The sequence below is a fragment of the Perna viridis genome, chromosome 3 (genome assembly GCF_037379345.1).
Source record: "Perna viridis isolate PV_CMFRI_1.1 ecotype Kerala chromosome 3, ASM3737934v1, whole genome shotgun sequence".
Taxonomy (NCBI): domain Eukaryota; kingdom Metazoa; phylum Mollusca; class Bivalvia; order Mytilida; family Mytilidae; genus Perna; species Perna viridis.
In genome coordinates this window covers 7,014,612-7,028,558 of record NC_142447.1, presented here as the reverse complement: position 1 = coordinate 7,028,558, position 13,947 = coordinate 7,014,612, and the positions used below count along the sequence as shown (strand labels likewise).

General features: G+C 31.8%; 1 protein-coding gene across 3 annotated transcripts in view; it reads right to left on the bottom strand.

Annotated features, from left to right (window-relative positions):
* Window positions 1–1,923: 1,923 nt before the first annotated feature.
* The window catches only part of LOC148620833 (zinc finger protein basonuclin-2-like), a 59,866-nt gene continuing 47,842 nt past the window's right edge, over window positions 1,924–13,947 (bottom strand). For all 3 annotated transcript variants that reach the window (XM_088574673.1, XM_088574671.1, XM_088574670.1), the window contains one exon: window positions 1,924–8,184. In XM_088574673.1, the coding sequence (XP_088430799.1) occupies window positions 5,770–8,184 (2,415 nt within the window). In that variant the 3' untranslated portion in view covers window positions 1,924–5,769. The remainder of the gene's footprint in view (window positions 8,185–13,947) is intronic.

Below are 13,947 nucleotides of genomic sequence, written 5' to 3'. Positions count from 1 at the left end.
TAAATTTAGATATTGCAACTTGCAAAGTACTTGAACTAGGATTAATTTTTGCAATATGTAAAAGACTGATTTCACTCCATTTTGATTTCTTTATAAGATCTAGATCTATGGGACGTGAAATCGGAATTCATAAACCAGAATAAAATATAATCAATTTTATATATTTTGCATACTACAGTTTTATATCTTAATATACTCCATTTAAAATATTTTTATCATATATACTTCATTTAAATTTTGTCAAGGAAACACGCTTTCCCATCATTTCATCGTTTAAAATTGTGATTCAGTTAATAATATTTATAATGCAGAATTGCTACCACAAATGAATAAAAAATCGTTTTTTCTTCTTTATCTGTATAATTGCAGGTGTTTCTAGAAAAGCAGTTTACATTTACCCTACCGGTGCACCGTGTCCATGCTCCCAGTAGAGCCCGATTTGCTCATTTACTTTTGTTGCTTTGTACGTATTAATTTAATTATTTTATGTTCTTCGTTGTTTGTGTCTGTTTTCCCCGTCTGGTCTTCGTCCCTGGATTACATTCTTTTGATTTCCGCTAGAATCTTGGTTCCCTTGATTATTCTTTAAATCTTTGCTGGATCCCATGACAAAATATGCAAACATAAAACTTTCAGTGAATAAGAAAGGGACAATTTGAAGTTTTAAGATGTATCAAATACCATTTAAAATCGCATTTTGTTTAAATGAGTTTGGAAAATTTTGAAGAAAAACAGACAATAAAAAAATAAGTGATGGTAATTTAAGTGTTTTGTCTTTTTTTTGCCATAAACTTTTGTAGATTATTGAAGTATGATCAATGTGGCCTACTCTATACCTAATAACCTAAGCAAGATATTCTGCATCTTTTCTAAATTATGACCTGCACAGAGTAAATATCATCACAGATCTGCTATGTGGATGTAGTACCAATATTGAAGATGTTGACAACCACCTCTTTCATTGTCCTTTGTATGTAGTTCAAAGACAAACCTTGTTAAATAACTTAAGCTGGCTCTAATACCTATCCACTTAACGGAAACATTTTACTATCTGGAAGCCCAAGAATTAATATATGAAGAAAACATTTGTATTTTTCAGTATTCAGATTTCTTGTTGTAGGATTTGTAAACGAAGCTGACATTTTTTGTGTTTTGCTGTGTTAACTATAGTCATCACCACACCACCTTCCCCAAACTTTTTCTCTCCAGTTGACTTTTAGTTATCCTTAGTATAGCAATATATAGTCCATATATAATTAAAGCATGCTCTCTTTTTCTATATTTGTGTATACATATCGTATTGAGGAAAGACTAAATAAGTATGATTTAAATTTGTCCAATCCATTTTCCTTACTATCCCGGAGCACCCAGTTTTGGGAGATTTATCTCGTTAGTAATTTAGTTTTTTGTATGATGTCTTGTTTTCCTACCATTAAGTTTTTAAGTACTTGTATTTATTCTATTCGCTATACTGTGTATGCACATTGTCACTATCTCCTGTTTACACATTCAGGCCATCTACTTAGATTTGGATCTAACTGAACTGTCCCATCATTGACGTTTCTGTACTTTTTTGGAAGTTATATGTATGTTAGTGGCACATGCTCTCCAAAAGTTACTTTAAGGAGATACACCTAGGGTAAGGGACATAAGTCTTGAAATCAGTTGTATGTTTGTATCACATTCAATTTCACCAAAGTCTATCAAGCTTTCATTTGAAATAGAAATGAAATCATTACTTTGATGCTTACATGAGATTGATGTAAAAAGCTGAATACAAACGTTCCAATGATTTGCAAGAGTTGTTTCCCTTACCCTAGGACCACCTCCTTAATTGGAATAAAACATATTCTATCTCGTGTTCTTAACATCTATATCAGGTAATCATGGGCAATAAATAATGATGAATTCTCAAGGCACTGATTCAGTTACAAAAGAACTTTATTTCTATGCTAATACTGATACAAAACTGGTCTTCAGTATAATAAATAATAAATTCAAAAATATTCAACAACCAATTGACAAACAAAAACTAAGACATTGACTAGATTTTTGGCCACTTGATTAGCCTCTAGACATCAAAAACATTTAGTACATAACTGCATTTCATCATTGTGTGATACTGTCGTTATAAGGTTATACATAAGTGAAGTATGTACTGTAAGGTTCATGATTCTAATAAGAGCATGAAAAGTAAAAAAAAAATGAAATATGTACATGTGATAAAGCTGATAAAGCTGGATATATTTTACAGCAAATGATATAGTCAATTTCAGAGAATGTACTTGGGTCTTGTATTGATAAAATGGCAATCACCTATTGTACTTCCTTAGGTAGTTAACTGGACAAACTTTCTATCATAATTAATCAAATCTCTTTCTCAAATGTTCTGTTAACTACTGAAGGAAGTTTATCTGGTGATATTTATTTAATAAAGGTAAGACCAATGCAACAATCCACTAAACATTTTCACTGTATGCACTGTATCTGTGTGTAATTTTTTTTTCGAAGGTGCTATAATAGATATATCAAGAAGTGAAATAGTTTTTTTTTTTTCATTTAAGTATCTATAGATATGTTTCAAGTAAAAAATTAATACATGTTGTTCAAATTGCATAAAATATATATGTGCATTAAAATAATTCAAATATAGCTGCATTAAGCATCAGTAATTTCTGATGAAATAAACGTCTTTTGCATTGGGTACATGTACAATGCATAAAATATAAGATAAAAATTTTGGCAACGCAACAATATGGACTCTAATTTCTTCTTTTAACTTGAAAAATACATTAAGAATTATGATTTACGCACTTTTTGAGCAGACATCTGGGATCTGCTGATAAAATGAAATTGCAATGAATGAGAAAGACCATTCTACTCTTATATGTAGTGAGAGTTCTGCTGCTTATTTTGTGATATAAATATTCTACATAAAGGGGGAAAATATTTAAAAAAAAATCATATTTGCATCTTTGGAAATATCTGCATAATAGAATGAAATATAAATATATATATAAACCTATAAAATACATGAATTCATGCATGCATATCAATGGGTTTTTATTGCTTGTTACACAGAGTATTGTTAGATCTAGGTTCTGATTAAAAATAACTTCTATATCTACAGTTTTACTTGCATAGGTTTAAAGTGAACCTTAGACAGTTGATTCAAATGGTAAAGTCAAAGACAACTCTTTCAATTCTAACAATTACAGGAAAGTTACAGTCAATTTTTAATACAACCAAAGAGCATTTATGGAATATTTCAACCAAGGTAATAGTATTTTTATTCAAATCTTAATGCAACCACAGCATGTAGTTTTTTTTTTTTTCATTTTGGGTTAATGGTTCAAACAGGTAAGCTTTCATCATTTCCACATAAAAGTAGAAAGTAAGAGTTGTCTCTCTTTGACCACAGAATAACTGTCTAATAACATAGAATCTTAAGACTACATCAACATTAAAAGCTATTTACAAATTGCATTGGATGAAAAAAGAAAGTTTAAAGGGGTAAAATGATAATAGTGTAAAAAAATATAGATGAAAGTCTATATATTTAAATTAAGCAAAGTTCATAATAACAAGATTTTTCCCATCATAAATTTCTCAATAGCTCGAAACAAAAATCTTTACAGTTGTCATGTAAAAAGCTCTCCTATAACTAACTAAATTTACAAAAAACTACAGTCACCAATTGGCAAAACAAAATCTCAGTCTTTTAAACAAATTGCTCTTAATATTTAAAGATAAATAGCCGCCATTTGGAACCAGATCATTAAATATACTAACTCTACCTTAACTATAGTTAATAATTTCTTACAAGCTCCGCCATAATTATTTATTAATGAAGAGGAAGTTGAGAATTTTAAAAATTTATCATTAAGAATCATATAAAAGATAAGTGTCTTTCCTAACAGAAACATATCCAAGACTCCTTTGGACAATGATGAATATTAAAGCATACTTTTAGAGAAAATGTAGATTTGAAAGCAGACAACAGGCACTTAGGGCAGGAATGATCCAGACCTCCTTTTTTTCCTCAATAAATATTTTTTTTTTTTTGGGTAGATCGGTTAAAAAAATTGTACTTTGGCCTGTTTCTTGGTAAGAAAATGTATAAAGCCGACAACTTGACAAGGGTGCTAATAGAAGGTTCCTTTTGGACACGAAGAAATAAAACAAAAGGGTTGAACAATCCATCCCCAAGTGCTTGTGAGCAGACCAGTCACATCAGATGTAATGCAATTATAAACAAATTTTACAATGAAATAAATAGATGTTATTATACAAACATGCAAGATGTGGGCAATATGAGTTTAATGATACAGTGAAACCTGTCTAAACCAAACTCCTTCAGATTTTGTTCATTTTAGACCAGTGTCTGAGGAGACATAGCACCAAAGTCTTGATTGGTACGATAGAATGGATGCCTAGCCATGTATGTATTAGTTTCAATAAGGGTAAAATAAAATTTTACAAAAATTGACATGAATTTTAGGCATGGCACGCCTTACCAATGAAAATTATTGGTATGGCAATAGCCGTACCTGGTGTACCAGGTGCTATGCCCCTGGTGTGGATTAAACAGGTTAAAAAATACATTGACATAAAATTGTCTGGTTTAGACAGGTTTCACTAAGCTATTATTACTAGTAGATAATTTAATGACAAAATGTATCTGACCACTTGACTAGATTAATCAATGTTGATTGTCAAAATAAGAACTGCTCTGGTTTGTCCTACTAAATAGGCTATGCACAACTTAAGAAATGAAAACAAAAATTACCTGAGCTAAAAACGATATCACAACACCTTCAACAATACTTAAACATGCAGGGTTATAGTGTAACAATGTAAACTAATTTGCATATAAAAACTGGTAACAATACTTGTAAAATTCTTCATATCTTAAAAATGTTGCATAAATAAGATTTTAAAATTTTTATTGCTTGTAGGTACATGTATAATCTCTTCATATTTTTTCTTTGACTTACATAGTATAATAAAGCCATAAGCTTCTAATTCCACATTCACAATGTCATGGCTAACTAATTCCATTTTTTTTTTTTTTGCATATTGTAGTCCTCATATGAATTGGACTATTATATATTATTTTGCATAAATACCTGCATAAATTATCTAATAAAAGCAATAATTTCACCATGAACAAGTGAAATACAAAAAAAAAAAAAATAAAAAAAAAAATGAGTATTCGTTGTAAAAAATGAGACAATGAAAATAAATACCTTGCTATGGACGGAAATATACAACTTAACATAAATGATCATATGCATTGATACAAAAAAATTCATATTCAAATTTAAATTTGTTTCTAAGACATAAAATGTGCTTCAGTCTAAAAAATTTGGGCTAAATCTTCTTATGAACAGAATTATAAAGATCTCACTATTTGAAAATGGCATGAATATATATGTCATAAAAAAATTATTATTTCATCCTTAAATTAATCAGTTAGTAAACTAGAAAGATTCAATATTTAGAATGACATTAGAAGGTGGAAAATGGATTTTTGTAAATGTCATTTTCAGCAAATATGCCTTAGAACATAGAAAACAAAACAAAATATAAAACGAGTAAAAACATGAGATAAATGACTGGAGATCTTAACTACCACGATAATAACAATAAATGCAACAAAAAATGCATAGATGTTCTATTTGTACAAAATGATTAATATTTGGCAATTGGGGACTATTTCATCAGTCAACTTTTTCCCAGTTTTAACCTATAGAATGTACTCTTGTCTTAATTGTTTGATTCTGTTAAATGTCCATGGAGATTTTCATTTTGGCTATGTCGATTACGACTTTTGCGAGTTGAGAAAATTTTTTCACATCCTTTAATAATGCAAGGGAACATTTCCTTTGGATGATTGCTTTCAAAGTGTTCTTTAAGTGCCAAATTGTCTTTGAATTTAGATTGACACACATGACAAGTAACATTGATTCCATTTTCATTGCTGGTGATTTCATCTTTCTCAATTTCATTTTCAATGTTATTGTTTTCGTTTTTGTTTTCGATTTCAGCATCTGAGTTTTCATCATCACCATCTGAACTTTCTCCCCCATGATTGTTCCCATTAACTGTTGCATACTGATTTTCTGGACTTGTTCTTCCGTCGATAGGCCTTTTATCCTTGAATGAACCTTTGTTTATGCCATGAATACTCTGTCGTAACCTCTCACAGTCAGCACTATGTCTTTCTTGATTTCGCTTTGACTTAAAAAACGCATTGCATCCATTTACACTACAGAAGTGCATAGATTTAAAATGAAAGTTCTGGAGATGCAAACGAACATCTTCAACACATGGAAAGTTTTCATTACACAGTACACATTCCTCTGGTATTTCTTTGTTGAAAGGCAATTCTCCAACAGAGTCTTCAGTAGATGCAATTTTAGGTGGAGAAATATTTTCTGGATTTTGGGGAGGCTTTTCATCATCTTCCATAAAGTCATCATTGTCGCTAGACATGGATTCTTCACTATTATTAACATTGCTTTTTGTTGAATAATCAATGACTTCGTCTTCTCTAGATTTGGATAGCAATGATGCTATTTTTGGATACTCCTTTTGGGCATGTCCATTCGGTCTGTCATGTTGGATATTTCCTCGTCTGATTTCTCCTAGTTCTATCTCATTGTCATCTTCAGTTTCCATCATCATCTTGTGTTTCAAATATAGATTCTTGGCAATATGATCGTTGTCTAGTTGGTACCTGTGATGTAAGTTTATAAACTGGTCGTCCTTCCCTTCTTCTTTCAGATGTTCATCATCTGAGTTGTCATCACTCATTTGTGAAGACTGAGTAAGACGAGTTGGTACCATATTCTTTCTCCTGTTTGAACGATGCTGTGGAGAATTGTCACGTTCAGATTTAACCTCAGTATCACGTCTATCGGGTACACTCAGGTCTTTTGGCAAGTCATCTTCAAGCCTGTAACGCTTCTCAGGACTTGGGAAAACAGACATTTGTGCCATTAGGGCAGAATTGAACAATGCTTGACTGCGAGCAAGTTCATGACTATCAAACTGTGAAACCATACTAGGATCAGGGAGACTTGTAGGCAATACCATACTTGGAGGACTTGCCACCATATTTGAAGACATTCCTGAGTCCTCATCAATGATACTAGCACCTTCAGGCAGTTTAACCCTTTTCTGAGGCATATGAAGTTTAGGATTTGGATTTGCACTATGCCTATTACGGCTTCTTCTAGAACTAAACATCATATTACATCCTTCCACTGTACATTTATGCATCTCTTTCAAGTGCACTGCACTATAGTGGATTTTCAATGCACCCTTATCACAGAAAGTTTTATTACATGCAGTACATAATACCCGTTTCTTGCCATTAGGTCCAATGAACGAGGTTCCAAAGTTAGCAGATGGAGTCCATGTTCTCTTCACAGCATGTGGCTTCCTCAAGTGCCTAGCATTGTGGTCTTCATAGCTTAAATTGTTCCCATGATCCCTTGGTGAGGAGAAATCCAGTACCCGTCCACTTCCTTGTTCCCCAGGCTGCATGATTGGTAATGACATTGCTGGTGATGATTTGATCGGTGTGGAATCACTTTCTGACATTTGTGGTGTATACGGTGGTGTAACAGATTTTGATGAAGTTGGCGTCACACTCATATTTTTAGGACTATCACTAGAGCATGACTCTGGAATATGTTTATCTGGTAACCCTGGACTAATTGCAGGGCTACTTTGTTCCCTGTGGAAATCAAATGGCTGCATGGTTTGAAGTCTGCCCAGTGGTGATGATGTTATTGGACTTGATGATACACCTGATGAAACGTGATTGCGAACATCTTGGCTCAATGGTGGAGAAAAGTTTAAGAGAGATGGTGGTGTCATAAGGCGACTTCCAATAGGCACGAATGGGAGTCTACTTCCAAACAAGTGACGAGGTTCTAGTCCCCTCATATAACTATGAACTGAATGGTTACTTCTTTCAATGAATTTCTTTATTTCCGACTCAGCTCTAGAGGATTGCATTTTGAGTAAGTCCTGTTGTTCTTTTGTATCTTGTAAAATGATTTCTTGTGCAATGGATTTCGTTTCTCCAAATCGTAAGAATTGTTGAAGCATTATGTGTTCTTCCTCACGAGAGGCAATGTTCCATTTGTCTAAAACTTTCCCACTTGAATCCTGAAAATAAAAAAAAATAATAATGTAAATGATTAATTATCTATTAATTTTGCACATAATGTTTTTATCAGACATTTTGGGTTATCAATAAGACTCTTGTTATTTATATTAGTTTTTTCTATACCTGTGTTTCACTCTTTGAATTTAATTAATTCCTTGCATAAATTAGGAAAACCCAAGTCAAAACAATTGAACAATCATTCATTAAACGATGAAGAGAGCTCTGCTGCTGCACAGAGTGACACTCTTTTACGAAACCAATCTTTTATGCCTGGGTTAATCTTTAAATTAAAGATCCACTCCAAGGCAATAGTGGTCCCTAAAGTTAACCATTTAAAAGGTTATAAGATGGCATTTTACTTTTTGGCATAATTATACAAAGTAATCACCTATTTGGTCATTAAATGATATCTTTGGTGAACAAATAACAGAAATTACTTCATGTCAAATAAAAGTTCTCTCACATGACCAATGCAAACAATACTTAATGTATGGCAGTAATATTGTAAAGGAATTTCTAACACCTCAGTGGTGTATTTTCGTCATAAAAAGTCATTTCCCATTAGGACCATTAAGACTATAGGTGTCCAGTTTATTCCAAACATGCTGACAATGGTTAATATTTTATTCAACAGATCAAATAAGTTGCTCCATTGAGGACAGACTATAGTTTTATTGTACCACAATTGACAACAAATTAATTCTGCTAAACATTATGATTACAATAACTGTCTGCCGTATGTGATATCCAGTCAAAATAATTTGATAGTGGACATGAAATGTTACATTCCTTTAACTCAGTCAAAACTCATTTAATTTCATACAATTACAGAATTTCCTATCTCAGAACTAAACATTATTTTTAAACTCTCAGAAAATAGTGATTGCCATCCTTTTGATAATAATTTGTATAGTATGAACAGAATTAGCTGTTTTTAAGAAAATACAAGAATTTAAAGACAAATATGGAGTGTTTATTTCATGGATAAAATAACAATTTATTTTCGGAAACACTTTTTTTTCTGAAGTTAGGATTTCAATCCATTTTCATATTATGTATTCTATTTCAAAAAGACTTTTTTTGGCAGCCATTTATTTTCAATTCTTCCTTGCTCAAGAAATAGCAAAAATGAGTTGGTTGACAGTAATCATATTCATATAGCATGAACAAAATTCTTTCTAGAGTTACACTGAAACTTCTCGACACTGAACACTTTTAGACTGTAGAATGTATCCAGTTTAGACAGGTAAATAATACATAAACAGTGTCTGGTTTAGAAAGGCTTTTGGTAGATCAAGTTAAATAGTACATAAACAGTGTCTAGTTTAGAAAGGTTTTTGGTTTATCAAGGTCAATAATACATAAACAGTGTAAGAAAGGTTTTTGGTGTATTCTGAGTTTGGTTAAGATAGGTTTCACTGATATCAAAGTTTCAGATGCATGCATATGGAGTGAATGGGACTAAAATTTTAAGACTGGGCCATTTTTAATGATCTTCAGAACTTCAATGGGCCATTCTTTAATATTATAATATGGGTAACAGTGTTTTTCAAATGTTCCCAGTGTAATAAATTTCGATAATTCAAACTGTGAAATAAATTAGGTAATTTCACCCTCGGACTTTCTCCCGCAACTTTGAAATCAATCTGCCAAACACAGAATTTAAAATTCATGTTGAAAATATTGACAAATTATGAAAAAAACCTATATAATACGATAATCCATTGGTTATCGTGAATAACCAAAATGTGATCACTCGTGCACAGAAGGATAAAGGACTTGTGCACTGAAAAAGTTCTGCACACTTGTTAATTCTAGGCGCTCTTCGGCACTCGTGATAATATTTTGGTTATTCACTCTTTTCTCTACTGGTGCACCTGGTCCATGCTCCCAGTTTCCAATGGAGTCCCAGCTGCTCATTTGCTTTTGTTACTTTGTATGTATGATTTTAGTTACTCTATGTTCTTTGTTGTGTATGTCTGTTTTCCATGTCTGGTCTTTGTCCTTGGATTACATTCTTTTGATTACCGCTATAACCTTGGTACCCATGATCACTCTTCCATTCAATTATCCTATTATTCTTTGTATTTTAATGGGACATTTTCATCAGGAATCTGATAAAAGGCACATGATCCCCTTTAATTCCAATCACTGCACAAGGAGTGTGTGTGTGTGTGTGTGTCACGATTTGCAGCCAAAAGATCTTTACAACTGGTGCAGCTTTTAGTTTCATACAAGAAAACATACTGAACATTACAGGATAAATTATATTTTCCCAAAAGAATAACTTGTCCTTCCATAAACAAACATTTAGCAACATCTTTGGATTTTTATTTTTGTATTTGATTTTTGAATTTTAACAATCAGCTTCTCACAAAAGAAAAAAGTAATTTGACAAATCTTTTGAGAGATGAATAATTAAGAACTATTCATTTTTTTTGAAACATTTGCTCTGAGTATGTTCCATTTGCTCATGTAAACAGTTGATTAAAGCACTGCTTTTCCTATCAATATTACATATAAAAGTTCCCAGGTGTGTCACTAGGGACATCCTAATAATGAAAATGGCAAAGTTAAGTTGTAAGAAATTCATGATTTCATGTAATAAAGATAGAGAAAATGCACATCTTTAAAAGTAGAAGACCACATAGTAATTGAATCAAGATTTGATTAAAAGTTGCATTTGAACAAATTTAGGCAAGAGACATTTTCCTCTCTCTCCTAAATTAAAAAAAATATAATTGGATACTGAGAGTAAAGCATATAAACGAAATTATTTCTATACGTCATTTGCACACGCTCATTTAAACTTCCTCCTTAATTATTCTACATCAAGCAAAGCCCTGATGTTTTGCATTGCCTAAATTATCACCAGAAAATATGCTCCTAGTTGTTATCAATTTACTTTGTTACTTTGATGCCAGAAAATATCAAAAATGTGTGATGGTAAAATGCCTACAATTAAAGATCATAGTGATTACATTTCTCCCTAATTAATCGTATTTTGCATGTATTCCAAGACTTTTAATGTCACATCATTAACAGCAAAACAAGTAATCTATGAGTAGTTGATGGCAATACTTATTTTATAATTGACATATAAAATTTTGAAGCCCCTACCCCCTAAACAAGGGCTGTAAATTGACTGACCGAAAGAGGGTGGCACACACATACACATGCAGAAAAATAGAACATTAATGGAACGTTAAGTGATATCCAGCCATGTTATGATGAAAAAGGGGGATTGCAAAATGTTCAATATGGCTTTACTCAAAAACTGCAAATAGAATTTTGCTGAAAATTGACCTTCATCTGCATTTTATCATTCTTATCAACTGTGCAAAGTTTCAAAATAATTCATAGATCCGTACTGAAGTTATCACCTGGATACCATTGGGGGGTGCCAGATGGATAGACACACAACTTTTCAGAGGGTAACACATAATACCTCCTAATTTTGTGTGGCAGGTATAAAAATCTAAAAATCACAAAACAATGGAAATCTGAACATTTTTTAATGGATTTTTTCTATTGAAAGCTAACAGAATGTACAAGCACCTTTCCAACAAGAATTCAGGACAAGGATATATCTTTCTGCTTGTAAAAGAGAAATAACCTCAATTTTAATTACTACCATTCTGTAAACATACTTATACACTACACCAAGAAAAAGGAACTCAAAATCATCATAAATAGTTTTGAGACAGATGTTGTTAAAACTTAGTGCCAAAAACTGAAATATAATTATCTCTTTATATATTTTGTACTTGCAAATTTAAAAGAAGACAGAGGAGAAATGGAAAAAAGAAAGCGTGAGAAAGGAAGTAACAGCTAGCAGAAAACAACTTGACAATCAAAGATACTTGTGTAAGATCATCAATGAAAGTGCGGGCACTTCTTTGCCATCTGACAGTCATCAAGAGCATGCAAATGCTTGATCTGTATCTTCAGGACACTTGATTAATTTCAAACATGTGCCAAAAAAATTGTTTCCGCCTCAAAGTGCCAATTATCTAATTAGTATCATGTTAGACACACAGGACTAGGAAATGGTCATGTGTGTGTAATTTCTTCTTCTTCAGTTTATGACTCAAACATTTTTATAAGTCAAGATAATTTTGGGTAATATGTCAATTTAACATAGACAGAACAGAGATAAATTTAAAGAACTATGTTGTAGTACAGATGGATGGTCATTCAAGTAATTTTAGAAAACATTTTAAAATTCGATCATTTACAAACATTTTGTTCGCCCCAAATAATGAATACAGTGGTCTTTCGTCTATTAGAAAAAAATTGGCAATTGACAGAAATGATTTTTTCAGGGAAATATACACAATGTTTCAAATGTTTAATTGGGATATATTTTTTCTCACGTCTAATTAGATTCCTGCTTTTGTGTGTAGTCAAAGGAAAGAGAATATTGTTGTAAAAATCAAGTTCTAATTTCAACTGAGGACTTTCACTAACAATGTATTGTTGGGTTTACTCATTTAGATAAATTTTTTTGGTAAATTTTGAAAAATATTTATGTAATTGTGAGGAGTTTTCTGAATTTAAGTCGTATGTTATACAAATAACAGGAATTCTATACATGGTTAAAATGGGAAATGGTTTTGTTTCTCAATTTCCTATGAAATTAACAGGTATGCAGTTCATTGGAATTCACTGTACTATATATGTACAATACATATTGTCTGTGTAAAGTATAGGTATTAATACAATAATAATAAAATAGAATCACAACTTAATCATATGTCAAAACTATTGTCAGGATCAAAACTATAAAATAAACAATTAATTACTAGGTTCATTTCAATATTCTGAGAGGATTGTTTTAAAGTATTTTATTTAGCTGTAGGTGTACATTCACCAGACAGGAAGTGATTTAGTAAACAACGCATCCTCAAATCATCCTCTTTCTATCAAAATCATTGACAGGTTTTTAAAAGATGGTGAGTGCTGTGTTTCTGATTGACGTCAAATGTTTTGGTGATTCTGAATCGATGCCAAGTGATGCTACATTCGATAGACAGTACTTCAATACGACAATTTAATGTGCCTTTTGCTAAAATGTTGATAATTTTTCTTTGAGGGAAAACTTTTGCTGATATACAAGCACTGCAGGTTGTCTCATTTTAATGTCTAAATGTGCTTAAGTCTTATCTCTTGTAATTCTTTCTTGCTTTGATATCATTTTTGAGATGTCAAAACTTAAGGATTGTCAGTTCTTGCCTCACTCATGTCATTTTAGTGGTAGATACTGGCTTAGAAAGAAAGAAAGATAAAATACCCTGCTTGAGATAGTCTAACTTAAAATAAAAGACAATATACCAGACAGATTTAAGAAAAAAATAATGAGACAGGAGATTACCAAATACATGATTTAATAATACAGCAAACTTCATAGAATAGAGTTTGAATGACCAATACCTGATGAAATGACACAGGTAGTTAACTGGAAGTGACAATTTTACTTCCTACACTTTCAAAGGTATTTCAATCTATGTCTATAAGGCCAAAAAAGAGAGAATTGTCTGTTTAAGGTTATCCTTCCTACCCCATTTGACCTGCCTAACCTAGCACATTTTATCAGTTTTTTTTAATCCCCCATGAAATGCCGCTAAACTATCATTTTTCAGTTAAGCACCATTTATGTCAAGGAGTCCTTCCATAATTGTCTATACAAAATAATTTTATTATCCTACCACATTTTTCATCCAATGTAACCTTAACCAGATTTATTTTTATCTTGGCCTTAA